The 20,018-nt window shown below is 37.4% G+C and overlaps 1 protein-coding gene across 5 annotated transcripts in view; it reads left to right on the forward strand.

The window, feature by feature from the left end:
* The window catches only part of ZC3H14 (zinc finger CCCH-type containing 14), a 47,184-nt gene that overhangs the window by 15,111 nt on the left and 12,055 nt on the right, over nt 1–20,018 (forward strand). For 4 of the 5 annotated variants that reach the window (XM_019461978.2, XM_019461980.2, XM_019461977.2 and 1 more), the window contains exons 9-10: nt 2,544–2,699; nt 19,087–19,161. In XM_019461978.2, coding sequence (XP_019317523.2) covers nt 2,544–2,699; nt 19,087–19,161 — 231 coding nt within the window. Of the gene's footprint in view, nt 1–2,543; nt 2,700–14,168; nt 14,777–19,086; nt 19,162–20,018 lie in introns of those variants that run through there. The other variant, XM_019461981.2, reaches the window with a different exon arrangement.

Here is a 20,018-nt window from a genome sequence, read left to right on the forward strand (position 1 = left end):
AACTAATTTGGATGTAAATTAAAAAAAAAAAAAGATACTTGCCAGATGTCAAGACCAAGAGGAGGTTCAGGGAATAATGGTTGTAAAAAGATTTGACCAGTCTGAGGAACTTGCAGCTATTGGTGGAATTTAGTTCTTAGAGCCATGTATAATGCCTTTTCCTTCCTCTTTCTAGTGTGTATGAAATACAGAATTTTTAAAGGGAGTTTTGGTAAAGATGGGACTGCAATATTCTTGGCATTGGAGTCAGCATTTGATCGGAATTTATGATGTATAAAAGGGAGCACAATTGGGTAGTAAGAGGCCAGAGTTAGAAAGACATGGTTGGTGTATGAGCATATTGGTCTCTTTCCTTTGAGTAGAACCCATTAATGGAATATAAAGCAGAGAATTGATTCATTTGTGATGTTCCTGCCTCAGTCCTAGTAGAAATTCTAAATTATTTTATGAGAGGAGGTAAAGGTTTTGCAGGCTTTTAAAATGAGATGAGTCAGCTCTGTAATCTGACCTTATAGAAAGCTTATTCTGAAATGCAAACCAAGTGATAGGTGCCATATTAGCATTAAATTCTGTACTTTGCCCCATGTGCTATAGCCATTGTGTAAAGTGTTTTCTTTTTTTAATGTTTTTTTTTGAGAGAGAGTTGGGAAGGGACAAGGAGAGGGAGAGAGAATCCCAAGCAGGCTCTGCATTGTCTGTGATTACCCACTCAAAAAAAATTTTTTTTAAGATTATTTCTTGAGTGAACGAACACACACAGAGTGAGGTGGGGAGGGAGAGAGAGGGAGAGAATCTCAAGCAAGCTCTGCACTGAAGGCACAGAGCCCCAGACAAAGGACCCCAACTCATGAGCTGTGAGATCATGACCTGAGCTGAAATCAAGAGTCAGATGCTTAACCGACTGAGTCACTCAGGTGCCTCTAAAAAATTTTACTTTTGCTATGGATTTGGTGACTATTCTTGTAGCATTTTTCTGGTTTTTCATTCTCCTTTGCATCTTTTTGTGACCTCTTCCTAAAGTGAAGTAAATTGTAAGTTCGCAACTTTTAAACCTCATAGGCATCTGTCCTCTTATTTTCTTTTTAAAAATTTTTAAATGTTTATTTATTTTAGTGAGAGGGGGAGACAGAATCTGAAGCAGGCTCCAGACTCTGAGCTGTCAGCACAGAGCCCAGCACGGGGCTTGAACCCATGAACCAAGAGATCATGATCTGAGCTGAAGTCGGACGCTTAACTGACTGAGCTACCCAGGCGCCCCTGCTTCTCATCTTCTACTTTAACCTTGAACATAAAATGGGTTTTGCCATATCAGATCTGGGTTATTGCGCAAAGGCCAACACTAGACCTAATCTATTTACATTCTTTCTTTTTGCCTGTGCACACTATTGAGTGTTGAGAATTGTAGAGAATTTTACTCTTTGTGACTTTGAAATTTCCTGTTTTTATTTTTTATTTATTTTTTTATGTATTTATTTTTACATTAAGGTTTTTCTTTTTAACTTGTGGCAATTTTTTTTCTTTATTTTTTTTCTTTTTCAATATATGAAATTTATTGTCAAATTCATTTCCATAGAACACCCAGTGCTCATCCCAAAAGGTGCCCTCCTCAATACCCACCCTACCCTCCCTCCCACCCTACCCTCCCTCCCACCCCCCATCAACCCTCAGTTCTCAGTTTTTAAGAGTCTCTTACACTTTGGCTCTCTCCCACTCTAACCTCTTTTTTTTTTTTTTCCCCTTCCCCTCCCCCATGGGTTTCTGTTAAGTTTCTCAGGATCCACATAAGAGTGAAACCACATGGTATCTGTCTTTCTCTGTATGGCTTATTTCACTTAGCATCACACTCCAGTTCCATCCATGTTGCTACAAAGGGCCATATTTCATTCATTCTCATTGCCACATAGTACTCCATTGTGAAATTTCCTGTTTTTATAACGATGAGAGATTTCCCTAGTTTTTTGAGAAATAGCATTGGAGTTTGTTCTTGGCCTCTGTTATGTAGGTTACAATTTGAAATTGTTATGTGATCATGAAGCAGAATCTAAACTGTGTTTGGTTAGGGGGTGCCTGGGTGGCTCAGTCGGTTAAACGTCCACAACTTTGGCTCAGGTCATGATCTCACAGTTTGTGAGTTTGAGTCCTGCTTTGGGCTCTGTGCTGACAGCTGAGAGCCTGGAGCCTGCTTTGAATTGCATCTCCCTCTCTGCCCCTCACCTGCTCACACTCTATTTCTCTCTCTCTCTCTCTCTCTCTCTCTCTCTCTCAAAAATAAATATTAAAAAAATTATAAACTACTTTTGGTTAAAAATGAATACGTTTGCGTGGCAGTGTATTTATGGCACATGGTTTAAAATGTAGAGATGAGATCCGTTATTGGTCTCTCTGGAATATTGTAAGAAAAAAGCTGGTATCTGAACGGTTTCAAACTTTTCATACGTCCTAAACCCGAGGAAGCATTTATATTTAATAGGACATGTTCACTGTTCGGTTTTGATGTATTACTGCATCTGCATTTCTCATCTTTTTTCCTTTTTGTATAAAAGTCTCACAGAAACAGACACTTCCAGTTGCTCCCAGAACTCGAACTTCTCAAGAAGAATTGCTGGCAGAAATGGTCCAGGGGCAAAGCAGGACCCCCAGGATAAGTCCTCCCATTAAAGAAGAGGAAACAAAAGGAGATAATATAGAAAAAAGCCAAGGTAATAATTTAAATGATACGTCATCCTTTATTATACTTTTTTTATGAGACATTAAATATTTGCCACTCAATATTTATGAAATGTTCTATGACAAAAGTGCTCATTAGGCCCAAAAATAGAATGAGAAGGGACCATGAGAAAAGTCTGTACCTATACTTTTCAGAATTTTAAGAGTCTTTTTATTGTGAAATTTTTAATGTTATTAAAAGTGGAAAGAATAGTGCAGTGAATTCCCATGAATCCAGTTACCTCACCTTAATAATTACCAGTGTTTTGCTGGTTTTAAGAAAACTTGTATTTAGAGATACATAGATGCCTACATTTTCTCTTTTTTTCTTTTTGTTAATCTTATCCCTGTTCTCTTAAACTTGAAATCTTTAAATTTCCTCTTTCTTAGCATTCTGTCTCTTACCTGCCAGATCTGCCCTATTGTCCCAGTGGCCCTAATTTATTATCCTCTTGTGGCTGGCATACTATGGTTAGCCTTGAGCTGACCTTTCTGCTTCCTTTCTCTCAACCCCACCACCCCAATCTCAAGTACAAACACTTTCCTGTTTAAAGTGTGCCTCTGGGGGTGCCTGCATGGCTCAGTCACTTGGGGGTCCAGCTGTTGATTTTAGCTCAGGTCATGATCTCAGGGTTGTGAGCTAGAGTCCCACATCAAGCTCTGTGCTGAATGTGGAGCCTGCTTGGGATATTCATTCTCTATCTCTCTTTCTCTGTCCCTCCCCTACTTGTATGTGCGCACATCGTGTGCTTTCTTTCTCTCAAAATAAATAAAAATAAATTAAAAAAATAAAAAAATCTCTATTATAAAAATATACAATATGACATCATGTGACTCCTTTCTGAGAGTATTCTAATGTTTCCATCTCCTGCATTGTCCAGGATTGACGCCATCAACTTGGCGTTTACACAGCTTCAATATCTGGGCTCTAGGCCTGTCCAGTCATTCTCCACTGCTTTCCAACCTTTTTTCCTTCTTTTCGTATCAGGAAAGGTTCTAGTTTCCTTTTCCTCTTCTACTGAGATCTGAATTTAACAACCCACCCAAACTGAATGCTCATCACATTATTTCTGACTTACACCTTTCTAATGTTGGCATATGTTTTTTTCATTTTTCCTTAACTGTGTTCTTGAAATTGTTCTAGGTTCAAACATTTCATGAAGCTTTAGTGATTTCATCTTATGTTTGTTTCTTCATTCTCTCTTAAAAAAAACAAAAACAAAAAAAAACTCTTGTGGGGCGCCTGGGTGGCTCAGTCGGTTGAGCATCCAACTTCGGCTCAGGTCATGATCTCACGGTTCATGAATTCGAGCACCGTGTCGGGCTCTGCTGACAGCTCAGAGCCTGGAGCCTGCTTTGAATTCTGTGTGTCTTTCTCTGCTCCTCTCCTGCTCCTGCTCTGTCTCTCTCTTTCAAAAATAAACATTAAAAAAAAATCTTTGGATTGTGCAGTTTGCCATGTCGGCATTATTTGCAGTTCCAGTAAACGATGGACCTGAGAACAGAAAAATTCCAAAACAGCCAGTAGGTACTAACTGGAAAGTGTAAGTGGGCCAATTTGTGAAGAGCAACTGAAACTGACACTTGATCTTCAGTAAGGGTAAGCATTGCAGTTATCAAAGCACATCAAACAGTTTTAAATCCATGATTTCATATGTTTTGAAGTAAATCCTTAATTAGCTTCTGGAGGATAATAGACGCTAATCCATTGTCTTGAAAACTGGATACATAATTGAGCATTTATGTTGTCTTTAAAGAGTGGTAGCCCTGGGTAACTGAATAGTATAGGAGTTAGCATCTGTTTTTGTATGTAAAGTTTTATTGGAACCAAGCCATGCCCATTCATGTATGTATTGGCTGCTTTTGTAGTACATCCACAGAGTTGAATAGTTGCAGGAGACCATAAAGCTCCCCCAACCTAAAATAGAAAATGTTTGCAATTCTTTACATAGTAGATGGGAAGAGCATTTTTTTTTTATAGTAAACTCTGTGCTCAATGTGGAGCTTGAACTCATGACCCTGAGATCAAGAGTCACATGTTCTATTGACTGAACCAACCACACACTGCTAGGAAAGCATTTTTAAAGATCACTTCAGCTAGTAAGTAAAAAAAAACAGAATGATAGAATTATAGTTTGTGGGTTTTTTTTCCCCCAACTCAGTAGATTAATGAATGTAGGCACTGGTGATTAATGTCTACGAAAAAAGTGAAAGCCATTTCGTGCCTCCAGATGAAAGAATAAAACTACCTTAGTCTTGCCAGAGGATTTGATCAGCAGTCAACTTGCAGAGGTACAGAGGCCAGAGGAATATGTTGGTTGTTACATCATGAGTGTGCAACAGGCAAAGAGCAGCCTCTGGGACACCATATAGGTCAAACAGCCTGAGAATTCTAGATTAAAAGACCTAAAAGACAAAATAACGAGGGGCAAGGTTAAGCTGTAGCATCTAGAGATGCACACTTGTGTGATAAAGCCACAAAGAAAATTTAGGTATTAGTATAAATGGCATAAATGGTTACTTTTGGAGAGGGCTGATTGGGATGGAGCACATGGAAAGGTTTCTGGGGTAGCTGGCATAGTTCTATTTTCTTGACCGGATGGTGGTTGTAAGGGTGTTTTGCCTTCTAAAATTCCTTAAACTACTGTTTGTGTTGTGTTGTTTTCTGTATCGTTGTTTTGTTTTAAAGTAAAAGGTTAAAAATTTTAAAAGGTATCAAACACATCTGCTTAAGATTACCGTTGCTCTTACTGAATTGATTTATTCACAATCACAAAAGTGACATTCTGCAAACAGCCATTAATTACTGTGCTTACTCACTGTTTTACAGCTTTCTGACATGTTTTTTTTTTTTTTTTTCCAACTTTTTTTTTTTTTTTTTAATTTATTTTTGGGACAGAGAGAGACAGAGCATGAACGGGGGAAGGGGCAGAGAGAGAGGGAGGCACAGAATCAGAAACAGGCTCCAGGCTCTGAGCCATCAGCCCAGAGCCTGACGCGGGGCTCGAACTCACGGACCGCAAGATCGTGACCTGGCTGAAGTCGGACGCTTAACCGACTGCGCCACCCAGGCGCCCCCTGACATGTTTTTTTTAAATCTAAATATGCACACATGTATTGGCATGAGTTGTTGATAGTGTTCTTTCATCTCTCTGGCCTCTATTTTTACTAGCCTACCACCTCACAATATTCGTGCTATTTCTCTTTTTGTCTTGGATTAGTCTGTCACCAGAAGTTTATTTTGTTAATTTGCTCAAAGACTTAAAAACAATAATTCTGGCTTTATTGATTCTCCTTTGATGTCTTGATTTTCTATTTCATTGGTTTCTACTCTTTTAATATATATCCATCTATATTTTTAATTATTCTAGCTTGTCTTTCAGATGTAAAAATTTAAGGTGTAAATTTCTCTTGAGTGTCACTTTTGTTGCATATTCACAAATTTATAATGTTTTCATTATCCATCTTAGTATTATGATCTTCATCTTTGACCTATGAGTTATATGGAAATGTTTTTGATTTATAGTATATGGAGGATTTGTTTTTGTCTTTTATTTTTTTATATGTACCCTTGACTTAATTGCATTGTGTCACTGTGATCTGTGTCATACATATTTTTTGAAAATTGTTAAGACTGAAGGCATCAATTTTATACGTCTTCCATGTGCATTTTGGAAGAGCGTGGACTATAATTGTTGGATTGAGAATTTTGCATTTAGTAGATAAAGCTCTATGGTTACATTGTTCAAATCTTGATCTTACTGAGTTTTTGGTTTGCTTGATTTATCAGTCATTGATAGAAAGTCTTGAGATTGCCCACTAGGATTGATATATTTATCTTAATTTTCCTATACTTCTATCAGCATTTGTTTTCCCTGATTTTGTTTTCAGTCTTCTCTTTTTAAGTTTTAGGCAAATATATATCTTAAATATTATAAAGCTAGATTGTTGTTTTTTAACCCAGTCTGAGTTTGCCTGTTACTGGAAAGTTTAAACCATTCACATTTCTTAGATTTCTAATATGTAGTTGGACTGGTTTCTGTCATCTTTTTTGATTCACAGTGGCCTTTCATTTTTTTCTCTTTTGCCTTAAAGATTCATTAGTTACTATTGTTGATTGCCCCAGCTCTGCTTTTTTTTTTTTTTTTAACTAGCTTAAATGAGAGCACTCCATTTCTGTTCATTTAGTGGTTTGCACTGGAATTTTACCATGCAAATTTAATCGCATATTTCAAAAGTTAATGTTCTGACCCCATTTCCAAAGTAAATGGACTTTAGAATACTTATGCTTCAGTCTTTACTTACGTAATGTTTCCATTGTTTTGTTTTGGTCTTTTTTAAAATGTGTAAGTTGGGCACCATTATCACTATTTTACCCAGGCATTGTTTGTTCAGACTTGACCTACATGTTTATCATTTTTTGTTCTGAAATCTTGAATGTTATGTCGGGGTCATCCTCTTCTAATATGTTCCAAGTATTTTTGAAGTGTATTCTTTGGAAGTTTCTTTAAGAATTGGTCTGTTTGTCTAAATTTGCCAAGAATGTTTATCTGTTTTTTTTTCCCCTTGTTGTGCAGTAATTTTGCTGGATACCCAAATCTAGGGTAACAACAGTTATTTGTTCTCAACATCTTGTGTATATTATTCCATTGTTTTCTGGCTTCCATTATTGTTGAGTGGACCTGTGTCATTCTAATTGTCTGTCGTTCCTTTGTAGGTGATCTGTCCTTTCTCTGGCTGCTTTCAAGATCTTCTTTGTCTTTGATGTTCTGCAGTTTCACTACGATGTGTCTAGGCATGGATTTCCTTTATTTCCCTATTTTGTATGTGTTGTATAAAAAACATTTAAATAAAATATTTTACGCTATGAAATATACATTCACCATAGAAAATTTGGAAAAACAAATCTTTGTAATGCTTGCTGATAGATGAGAAATTAGTCAACTAGCATTGAAAAATTTAACATAAAAAGCAACATTCTTGGCTTTGTTCTTCTCCACACTGGTTCTTCCCAGAGGGCTACCACTTTTTTTTTTTTTTTTTAAGTTTATTTATTTTTGAGAGAGAAAGAGTGTGTGCGTGAGTGGAGGAGGGGCAAAGAGTGAGGAAGAGAGAGGGTCCCAAGCATGCTCCACACTGTCAGTGCAGAGCCTGATGCAGCACTCAAATCCATGAACTGTGACATCATGACCTGAGTGGAAATCAGGAGTCACATGCCTAACCGACTGAGCCACCCAGGCACCCCAGAGGGCTACCGCTTTTAAAAGCTTATGTTTATGTCTTTAATTTTTTTCATGTCTATAATATGTTTTATAACCACTGTTTCTTAATTCACTAACTTGTAGGTGGTATCTTTTAGTTCTTTGCTACGGTATATCAGGATCTAACACTGTTCCCTGCTTTTTAGGCCCATTCGGTAAAATCACTGTGTTTTGCTTCATTTATTGGCTACTTTTATTATTTTAAGTAATACATCTAAATATTTATTTTTTGTGAGATTACTGTATTTCAGTATATTTTGACTCCCAAAAGATAAGGATATTTATGTGCCTTTTTAAACTATATCTTTTTTAAACTACATCTTTTCTCACCACACCTTCTAAGCTCTGCCATCTGTACTTTTATATTGCTAAGGATGATCAGATACACATTTTGTTGTATTTTCCTAGTTAAGACGACTACTCTTTGTAAATTGACTAAAAGTGGAGAACCAATAAGCAGCATATTTACATTATTGAGACTATATGAATATTACTTCATAGACGACCAGATTTACTTTTTGTCTACAGCTCTTTGCTAGGGGTTCCCTAGAGTCTTTTTTTTTTTTTTCCACTCTTGGACAATTTTTTGTTTTTCTTAGGTTCTTCCCCCTTTCCCCCCCCCCCCCCCTTATTATATTGCCTACCTTTATTATGGCCAAAAAAATCTGTCATTTTATGCTGTTAAGTCTTTGGGTTCCCCTTTTCTTAGGGACCTTCATCTTAGAGCTTCTGTCCTCTTTTGCTTATTTGACTGGTTGCTTACTAGGTTTGCTTCAAGGCTGTCATTCCAGGACTTAACTCCTCCCCTGAGTTTTCCCTGCATTTTCTGGATCTCATTGTCTTCTCTGTATATTCTTCCATTTTGTCACCACATCATGAAGAAACTTAAAAAGAATGAGAGGTAAATTTTTCTGAGCACTTAGAACTCTTAAAGATATCCTTGTACTTAGCTGATACTTTGGATAGGTACAGAATTCCAAATTGAATTTTCCTCACAACTTTGAAGGCATGGCTTCATTATCTTGAGGCTTCTCATGTTTATGCTGAGGAGTTGGTTGCTCATGTGATTCTTACTCCATTATAGAATACCTTGGATTCATTTCTCTGGAAAGTTTTAGGATTTTCTTTGTGTTCTTGAGGTCTGAAATTTGCTGTGATAAACATAGGTGCTAGTCAGTCACTTTTGGATTGGGTACCTTTTGTACCTTTTTAATTTGAAAATCCATGCTTTTAGTCTGGGGAATTCTCTATAAATTATTTCTTTAAAAACATGTTCTTTTTTCATTGTTCTCTTTTGGGAATTCTGTTACTAGTTGGATGATAAACTTCCTGCTTTGATTTTTCTCTTTTCTCTCCTCATTTTTTACTTGATCTTACGCTACTTTGGGATGTTTTATTGACTTTATTACCTTCCTCCGTTTTTGTTTTTTTTTAAGGCAAACATATTTTAAAATTTCTATAAGCTCTTTGTTCCATTTATGTATCTTGTTTTGTGGATTCAGTATTACTTCAAATTTATCTGAAGAACATAATTAGAGGATTTTTTTTTTAATTATATTTTGTGCCCTAATTGATGGTTTCCTTCAGAGTCCATTTTTGTTTTGTTTTTTTCTCTTTTATGTGTAGGCTCTTTTTAAAAATGTCTGCAGACACACAGTTCCTAGTTTAAGAAAAGGCAGTAAAGAGGCTTACCTAGAATTGTGTGGGCTAAAGCTTTGCTGTGGGTTTTGTTTAAATAAAGCAAACAGTGGGGTGTCTAAGTGGCTCGGTCTGTTGAGTGTCTGACTTTTGATTTCAGCTCAGGTCATGACCCTGACCCAGGATCATGGGATCAAGCCCTGCGTCGGGCTCCGTGCTGAGTGGAACCTGCTTGAGATTCATTCTCTCTCTCTCCACCCCCTGCTTCTTGCCCCTCAGCACACGTGTTCCCTCTATCTCTCTCTCTCCAAAAAAAAAAAGGAAGAAAGAAAGAAAGAAAAGTGTTTTACAAGGAGCTGCAATTGGCCTTGAAATTGTAGAGGCGTTTCCTTGGAAGTGCTTACACTCCTGCTAGCTGTCTAGATTCTCCCCAGATAATTTGTTGAATTCCTTTTTAAAACATTTAATTTTTTTTTTTTTATAAGTAGACTCCATGCCCAACTTGAGGCTTAGACTCCTGATCCTAAGATCAAGAGTCTCATACTCTCCTCAGCCAGCTAGGCACCCCAAAACATTTAATTTTTAAAAAAATGTCTGAGGCTGTATCATTCGTAAACCTTGTTTTCTGTTTCACGTCCTTTGTAGTCTTCTTTGTTCCTCACTTCTCACAGTTGGATGCTCTTTTGTTACATGTCATCCAAGTTAAATATCTCAACGTTCTCCACTCCCAAATTTATATCTCCAGCTAAGACTTTGCATCTGAATTCCTAATTCCTGTGCAACTGCTTATTCTACATTTCTTCTTGGATATACTGCAAATTATTTTAAGCTTATCTGAAACCTAATTACTGTTTCCTGCAGTCTTCCTCATTCTAGTTAATGGCAGCACCACTCTTCTAGTTGCTCAAGCCAGAAACCTAATGCTGTTCTTTGTTTCAAGCTTAGAACCATTCCTTTCCTCTCTCTCTCCTTTTCCTCTTCCCTTTTATGTTCCTTCTTCCTTCCACCTTTACCAAATCCTGTCCACGTCTACCTCCAGAGTATATTTAAATTTACCTATTCCTTATCAGTTCTGCCTCTGCCATCCTAGGTTAAGCCATCATCTGTGACTTGCCTTGATTATCAGAATAGTGTCCTTACTGGTCTGTCTGCTTTCAAACTCGGCCTCCTACAGTCTGTTGCACACAGTAGCAAGTGTTTCTTTTAAACTGTCAGTGAGATCATGCTTCTCCCCTTCTCAGAACCTTCTGGTGGCTCCCCATTGCACACCCACGTATAAAAGTAAGATTCCTTCCTGATGTTGTCACCTACCACCTTCTCCCTCCCGCCGCTTTTCTTTGCTATCCACCAGATATACTTGGTGTGTTCCTCTTCCAGAGCACTCAAAGAACAGCATGTCTGAGATGCTTTCCCCTTTTACCCTGGCATATTTTTTTCCTTATGTCCATATAACTCAGAAGTCATCTCTGTGAAGTGCTCTCTAGCCCCCCACTCCGTAACCCACTTTTTCTAAAGCTTTATTTTTCCCCATAGTACTTCTTATCTAAAAGGCATTTCATGTTTTCATAGTTCAGATATTTTTTATCCAGGCTCAGGTTATCAACATAAAACATGTTATACTTTAACATACATTTTGGGTTTTTTGAGGTTCATCTTCTTCCCCTCCCCACCAGAATGTAAGTTCTCTGACCAGGGATATGTGTGTGTGTGTGTGTGTGTGTGTGTGTGTGTGTGTGTGTGTGCGCGCGCGCGCTGCGCGCGTGTGTGTGTTGTTCATTGCTGTGATTGAGTGCCCAGAATGGTACCAGACAGTAGGAGCTCAGTAAATCCTTGTGTCTTAATGAACGTGTTATCTCGCAGCTTTCCCAGGGTTTCTGGCTTTTCTGCTCTGCCTCACAGATGGTATTTGTCCATGTATATTGTTTTCCAGAGGTTGTTGAAATCGCATCTGCTGTGATCCCCTTCCTAACCCATGTCTTTAAATGTGTGATATAATTTGTGATTATATAAATTTTTTGTGTACTGAAATCATTTTTTACTGTGTACATTCTGTAAGTATTTCATTTACATCTATCCCCACTGTTATTGATTGGTAAGTATGTTAGAACATGTTAAAATAGGACCCTAAGGAGGATAGGGATATAAGTATTTCTAATGCAGTAAAATTTCTGGTTATTTCTCCCTCTACCTCAGTGGGTAATCTTAGAAACTCAGTTTGGAGGCCACTGTTGTATGTTAGGATTTTGTCCTTCTTAAGTTCTTTACTTCATTTTTATGGACTCCAGAAGGAGAGGCTATGAATGCATATGCCCAGTGTATCATGTTGGACTAAAAGCATTTTGAAGGAGTCTTAGCAAAGAGAGGAGTGTTTATATTCAGACAGAAAGAATTTCTCCCCTTAGTTCTGCCGTTGCCTTCCTCAGAGGTAAGCACTGCACGTAAAACAGTTTGTAGTCGTCTTGGCATTTTTTTCATATGTATGTACATGTATGTCTTTTCTGTGAAAATAGAATTACATGTATATATGCACACCATATATGTACATATAAAACACATCACATGAGTTTATCAGTGACATGTTTTGTTCTACTTCGTATTCCTGGAGAAAAGTATAATGACATGGTGATTAGGAGTATGGACTGAGGGAGTCAGACTGCTTAGGTGTGAATCCAGATGCTGCTGCTTACTCCGTGACCTTAACCTTTCTGTACTCCACTTTCCTTAGAATATGTACATGCCCTCTGCTGGTAGATATTTACATTGGAATCTGTGGAAGGATCTTTTCTTACTTTGCATTCTAAAGTTGGGCCGGGAACAATAGTTGATAATCGGAAGCCTCAAATGAGCTCTTTTTAGACATTATGTTACTCCTCTGTTAGAGCCCTTTCCTGTTTCTCTCTTTGAAGTGAAATTTGCTGCCCTCTAGTGAGCCAACTGGTTTTCTTAGCGTTTGGCTTAGGATGTGCTGTTTTTCCTAATGTTTGTTTACACTACAGAGACCTGTCAGCTAGGGCTCTTAATTCTGTATGAGTCCAAAGCATTGTAAATTGTGAAAATTACTTTCTACCTAAAGATTTTAAGGAATTAGATTAAATTTACAGATACAGTTGATTAATGAATAAAGATTCTTTTATAAATTTCAGTACTTTTTCTTTTTTCAGTTATTGTGAGCACCATCTCTTTAGCTGGGAAACCAAAGGTTACAACTCATCATAAGAATTCTTTTGTAGAGGCTATGGGGAGCCATGTCCACCATCTTGCATCTCTGTACAACTTACTTGTTGCTTGGCTAGTAACCAAAGTAAAAATGAAAACTAAAGCCACAGAAAGACGTTTCATGTTCTTGAATTAGAAGATTTTAATATCGTTAAGATGGTGATCCTCCCCCAAATTGATATATGAATTCAACTCCATTTATGTTAAAATAGGAATTTTAACATAAATGGCTTTTTTGAAGAAATTGGCAACTGGTCCTAAAATTCATATGGAAACCAAAAGGACCTAGAATAGCCAAAACTACTAAAAAATAAAGTTGGAGGACTTATATTTTCCAGTTGCAGAACCTATTGCAGAGCAATTGACTAGCACTAGCCTAAGGATATACATACAAATTAGTAGAATCAAATTGAGAGTCTCGATATAAACTGGTACATTTCTGGTAAGTTGATTTTCAACAAGAATGTCAACAGAGTTCAGTGGGGAATAAATACACTCATTTCAACAAATGGTGCTGGACAACTGGATATCCACAGGCAAAGAATGAAGTTGGACCCTTACCTTATGTAAATTAACTAAAAAATGGATCCAAGACCTACATGTAAGAGCTAGAATCATAAAACTTTTAGGAAAAAAGTACATGTAAATCTAAATGAGCTTGGATTAGGCAGTCGTTTCTCAGATGTGACACTCAAAACACAAGCAACCAAAGAAAAAAATTGATAAATCCGACTTAATCTAAATTAAAAACTTTGGTGTTTCAAAGGATACTATCAAAATTAAAAGATAACCCACACAGTGGGAGAAGAGTCACTCATCTAATAATAGTCTATCATCAAACCAAGGCCAAGTCTTCATTTCTCTTATCTATAAATTCCTACCATACCATATTCATGCAGCTGAATTGCAGTATTACCATATATATTTTAAGAGGTCTGTGATTGTGGGTCTAATACCCTACCAACCCTCTCCCTATAAAGGATATGCTAAAAACTCTGCTGTACTATTTTCAAGGGTAAATGAAACTCAAGATAATAAAACAACTTAAAAATAATTTTAATCCTGAAAATTATATTAATAAAGGGACAGAAATATGTTAAATTCACGTCATATCCAGGTATAAAGTACTTAATATTATAATTTTGACTTCAGATCTTCAGTGCTCCTTGTCAGATGAGGTAAATAATAGAAAATTCTTTGTGTGTCACATGTCTGCTTTCAGCCAATCAGAAGCCAGAATTATTTTGTAGGCAATAATAGGGTTTATTGTTTGGAGAGGAGCTTTAAATAGGGCTTACAAGATATACGTGGCTTCATATTAATTAAGGCTTCTTAGTTGTAGCAAAGAGAACATTGGTCTGGTTTGTTTAGCATTTTCAAGTTTACTTTTGAGTTCTGACTCCAGAAATGTACAATCCTATCTTTTTAGTTGTAGGTTTTAAGATGTTATTCACTCTTAATACTTTTTAATAACAGCCTTAATCACTTTTTATTTTTGATGAAACAATATAATGGGCTGTGAAGGAAAAATTGCCAAATATTAAGAGGGAGAGAGAATTTTATGAAAATGTCTTCAAGGTTTCCATCACCATCTTTACCGATTTTCTTCTCACCTGGGCCAATTGACTTAGGTTCTGTAACAAGTTCCTCTTGTTCACTGAATGAGCTAGACAATATTTCCCATCTTTTAAGGAAAATATCAACTGATATCCGTGAAATTAAAGGAATGAAAGCAGCAGTTTTGACAGTGGAAGCAAATCTTTCTGATTTAAATGTTAGAGTGTCACAGAATGAAGCAAAAATCTCATCTTTGGAGGTTAAAATGAATGAATGTTCAACATCAACATCTGAATGCAATAAACAGTTTGAAGATCTTCAAGAGGAAGTAGATTTTGAATCACAGTCAAGGACTACTGATATAAAAATAATTGGTTTCCTTAGAAACATTGAAAAAGGTAAATTTTTAGTATGTGATATAACCTTTGAGACAACTCACTAGTTGTCTATATATAGAGGCAGCAAGTCACAAAACTTGAACTTCACGGACCTTTAAACAGCAAAGTTGGAGTCTGTATGATTAATTTAGAAGCCTGGACGTTACCAGTATTCTCTTTAGTGGATCTCTGTAAAATGTTTTGAAGAGAGATGAACATAGAAAAACAGAACTTCAGTGAGAGAATAGTCCTCTTTCATGTATCTGTCTTGTGAAATTCTCTTAAAACGTGTAATTCTTTCATTGTTCATTGTGTTAAAGGGACCTGTAGTAATATTAGAATTGGAAGAGCTTCCTATAACCCTAATATTTATCAGTTTCCCAAGCTGTCCTACAGAGTACAACTTGACCAAATGACATCTGTATTTGAGGTCAGCTTACCAGGATTTGCTGTGTTTTTGCTATGATAATTTTGGAAGGAATTCTTTTTGGCATACCACTAAAGAGTATTATGTTAACTTCTATTTTAAAAGAAAATAGCTGATAGAATTTTGAATGGAGTATAGTTTTTAAAATGAAAAACTCCTTTTAGTGAAACATGGTAGTTGGCAGGCAGTTGCCAACTTATGTACATGTACTGAGTGAGCAAAGTTTGTCCTTATGAAACTACTAGTAATACATACACTAAAAAGTAGTAACAGTCATCTTACTTTATTTTAGTATTTGGAACTCTGTCAATCACATCCCTTTCTACACTGTACGATACCACTTTTGTTTTACTTTTTTGATTTTTAAGTTTAAGTGAAGTGTAGTTGACAGTGCAGTATTAGTTTCAGGTGTGCATAGTGATTTGACATTTACATACATTATGAAATTGTCACCATGATTTGTAGTACCACCTCTGACTGTAACTGGAAGTTTGAACCTCTTAATCCTCTTTACCTATTTGTTCTTCCCCTACTGCAACCACTAGTTCTCTGTATCTGTGAGTCTGTTTCTGTCTTGTGTTCATTAATACTGTTTTTTAGATTCTACATATAAGTGGAAATCATATGGTACTTGTTTTTCTCTTACTTAGTACCGTCCATCTGTTGCAAATGGCAAGATACCATTCTTTTTTATGGCGGAGTAATGTTCCTGAGTGTGTGTGTGTGTGTGTGTATCACATCATTATCTGTGGATACTGAGATTGCTTGCATATTTTGGTTCTTGTAAGTAATGCAGTAAACATAAGGGTGCATATATTTTTGCAAATTAGTGTTTTCATTTTCTTGGGGCAGATACCCAGAAGTGGAATTAACTGGATCCTATGGTATCTAGTGTACCATATGTATTTCTATATTTAAGAAATTTTTTTTTTTAACTTTATGGATTTATTTTGAGAGAGAGCATTTGTGTGCAGGGGAGGGGCAGAGAGAGGGAGACTGAGAATCCCAAGCAGACTCCCTGCTGTCAGTGTAGAGCCCTATGTGGGGCTCAGTCTCGTGAACTGTGAGATCATGACCTGAGCTTAGATCAAGAGTTGGATGTTTAACCAACTGAGCCACCTGGGTACCATTGGTATTTGTAGTTTTAATTTTAATTTTTAATTACTGTTTTTTACAGTGGCTGCACCAACTTCCATTCCCACCAGCAGTATGTGAACATTCCCTTTTCTCTACATCCTTGCCAAGACTTGTTATTTCTTGCCTTGTGGATACTAGTCATTCTGACAGGTGTGAGGTGGTATCTCATTTTGGTTTAGATGTTGGAACATCTTCCATTTGTTGGCTATCTCTATGTCTTCTTTAAAAAATATCTGATTCAGCTCCTGTGCTTACTTTTTTTTCTTAAAGATTTGAGTGTTTTTTTTTTTTTTAATCATGTATTTATTTTGAGAGAGTGCAAGGCGTGCACGAGAGTGGAAGAGAGAGAATCCCAAGCAGGCTGCACGCTTATAGCGTGGAGCCATACCATGCTCAGTCTCATGAACCATGAGATGATGACCTGAGCTGAGATCAAGAGTGGGACACTTAACTGACTGAGCCACCCAGGCAACCCCTCCTCTGCCCTTGTTTTAAAAAATCAGATTGGGTTTTTTTGGTGTTTTATGAATTCTTTATATATTTTGGATATTAATTCCTTAATAGGTCATTTGCAAATATCTCCATTCAGTAAGAAGCATTGTTTTATTTATTTTTTTTAAGTTTGAGAGCAAGGGAGAATGCACTCAAGCAAACAGGGGAAGGGCAGAGAAAGAGAATCCCAAGCAGCCTCCACACTGATGTGGAGTCCAATGCAGGGCTTGAACCCACGAACCATGAGATCATGACCTGAGTTGAAATCAAGAGTTGGGACCCTTAATGGACTGAGCCACCCAGGTGCCCTGCCTTTTTGTTACTATGCAGAAGCTTTTTAGTTTGATGGAGTCCCAGTTGTTTTCCTTTTGTTGCCCTTGCCTAAGGAGACAGATCCAAAGAAATACTGCTGAGAGTGATACCCAAGATTTTACTGCCCCCCCCCCCTTTTTTTTAATGATTTCAGGTCTTATATTTAGATGTTTAGTTTATTTCAAATTTATTTTTGCATTACTGGAAGAAAGTGGTCCAGTTCCTTTTATTCTCATGTAGTTGCCCATTTTCTAAATACCATTTATTGAAGAGACTCTTTTTTCCTGCTGTAGATTCTTGCCTTTTTTTATCATAGATTAATGGGGTACTTTGCACATTTTAGCACTGTTACTTCTTCCAATCCATGAGCATGTTGTATCTTTCCATTTATTTGTATCATCTTCATTTTCTTTTCTTCCGACAGTTTTCTGAATATAGGTTTTTTACCTCCTTGGTTAAATTTATTCCTCAATATTTTATTCTTTTTCGTGCAGTTGTAAGTGGGATTGTTTTCTTAATTTCTCATTCTGCTACTTTGTTACTAGTGAATAGAAACAGATTTCTGTATATTTTATATCTTGCAACTTTACAGAATTCACTTATTCTAATAGTTTTTTGGTTGAGTCTTTAGTGTTTTGTATATTAATCATCTGTTCCTTCCCAGTGTGGGTGCCTTTTTTTCCTTTTTTTTTTTTTTTTTTTTTTTTTTTGTCTCATGGCTATGGCTAGGACTTCCTGTACTATGTTAAATAGAGGTGGCAGGAGTGAACATCCTTGCTTATTCCTCATCTCAGGAAAAGCTTGTAGCTTTTCACTTTAGGATATTAGCTGTGAGTTTGTCCTTTATTATGTTGAGGAACCCTCTATATCCGTTTGGCTGAGAAGGTTTGTTTATTTTATTTTTTTATTTTAGAGCGCACACAAACCAGGGAGAGGGGCAGAGGGGAGAGAGAGAATTTTAAACAGGCTTCATGCTCAGTGTGGAGTACAACGTGGGGCTAGATCCCACAACCCCAAATCAAGAGTCAGACGCTCAACAGACTGAGCCAGCCACGTGCCCCTGGTTGAGTTTTTATCATAAATGGATGTCAGATTTTGTCAGATGCTATTTCTGCACGTCTTGAGATAATCCTAAGATTCTTAATCTTTGTTTTGTTACTGTGGTGTGGCATGTTGATTGATTGTGGACATTGAACCATCGTTGCATTCCTGGAATAAATGCCACTTGCCCATGGTGAATAATTATGTTAATGCGTCGATACACTTTGGTTTTAGATCAGGTGTGCGCCTGATAACCTCTTAAGCACTGTGGTGGCGGGGGGTGGTTTGGAGAAGTGTGACTTCTTTCCATCCTATCTTTGAAGTGTAACTGTGAGGAGATTATGAACCCATTTACGAAATAATACTCCAGCTAAGTATGTTTTCTCACAGGAGATTCATGCTGCTGTAGGATCTGGGCTCCAGACCTCTGAACATCATACTTGTTCATTGTTCTCTTCATCTCAGTCCATGCTTATAGTTTGACTTTTGGAAACGATCAGATAACTGTGCTGTGTTTTGGTTTGCAGTTCCAGGGGTGGGGGAGTGGGTCGTAATGGTGAGAGCCCAGGTGATGGAGGGAGATGTTTCTTATTTTGATCTTGCAGTTGGCTGTCGCCTGTCAACTATGGCTCAAGCTGTGGGTCTACACAGTACCACCTCCTGGCTTTTCCAGCCTTTTACCTTTATTCTGAGGCTTTACCTCCGGTCCAAGAAAAAACTGGCTTCCAGACAAAAGAACAACAAGGAATTTGGTCTATAAATACTATTAAATTGCAATGTTGAAGCTATAAGTTTGGTTTTTTTTTTTTTTTTTTTTAAGACTTTAAGAACCTAGTTAAGATTATTTTAGGCTTCATTTCTGGAAATATACATGTATTGTTTGTTTTTAAAACTTAGTAAAGTTTGAAAATTTGTATCCTAGGAGCTCCACAGAGGCAGTTGTTATCCCGACTACAAATCGACCCAGTAATGGCAGAAACTCTGCAGATCAGTCAAGGTTGGTAATCATCTTAAATTTTCACTGTAATCTAGCATTTTTCAGTTGCTATTTCCATTTCTTACACCTCATTTAATGTATTCTGTATATCTTAGATCCTGCCCTAAGATGCTGTATTTAGATCTGTGAAAATATTTTAGGGCCAGGAGACAAGATCTGCATTTTCTTCATGTTATATGGTGTTCGTATGTTTCGTCTCATTCAGAATCTTTCTTGCTTTGATGTCATTTCACCTGAGTCCCTGGAATCTGCTGGCAGTCACTTCCTGCTCCAGGGACAGTTTGAATCCCTAACCTTCTTTCCTTTCTGCCCTGCTTTGCCATTGTCTTGAGCTGCTTTTATGTTCCTTAGCCTGTTCTGCCTTATCCTCACTTCCACTTCACTTTAGAATTGCTCACCAGGGCCACACTTGGAATTTGTTGTTCTTAGAGCCACTGTAACGTCATTGTTTGCCTGTCTCCTCCACCCCCCCCACACAGACACACATGCCACGGTCTGCTTTAGGACAGGGACGAGTGCCTTACTTATCTATGTTCTTAGTGCCCGCCCCGCCAGATGCATGTGCAGACCCTAGTAAATGTCCACTGAGTAACAGAGGGGCCATTGGTCACCTGCAGTCTTAAATTCAGAAACCTTCTTTTCTCCTGCTTCCTTTTATTTCCCCAAACCTGCCTGTTGTTGGAAGCTCTGGTGGTGCCTTGACCCCTCCCTGTGGCTCTTGCTTCTTCCCCCTTGCTCAGGCTTCCACAGTCAGTAGGTATATTTCCTTACCCCACCTACCTCTGTCTCAGCAAGAAGAACTTGTCTTCTTTCAGGGTCCCCTTCCACCCAGATGCTAGATCCTACCCAGTCGATGA

Source organism: Panthera pardus, unplaced genomic scaffold, assembly GCF_024362965.1.
Source record: "Panthera pardus isolate Hobbes unplaced genomic scaffold, ASM2436296v1 HiC_scaffold_24, whole genome shotgun sequence".
Lineage (NCBI taxonomy): Eukaryota > Metazoa > Chordata > Mammalia > Carnivora > Felidae > Panthera > Panthera pardus.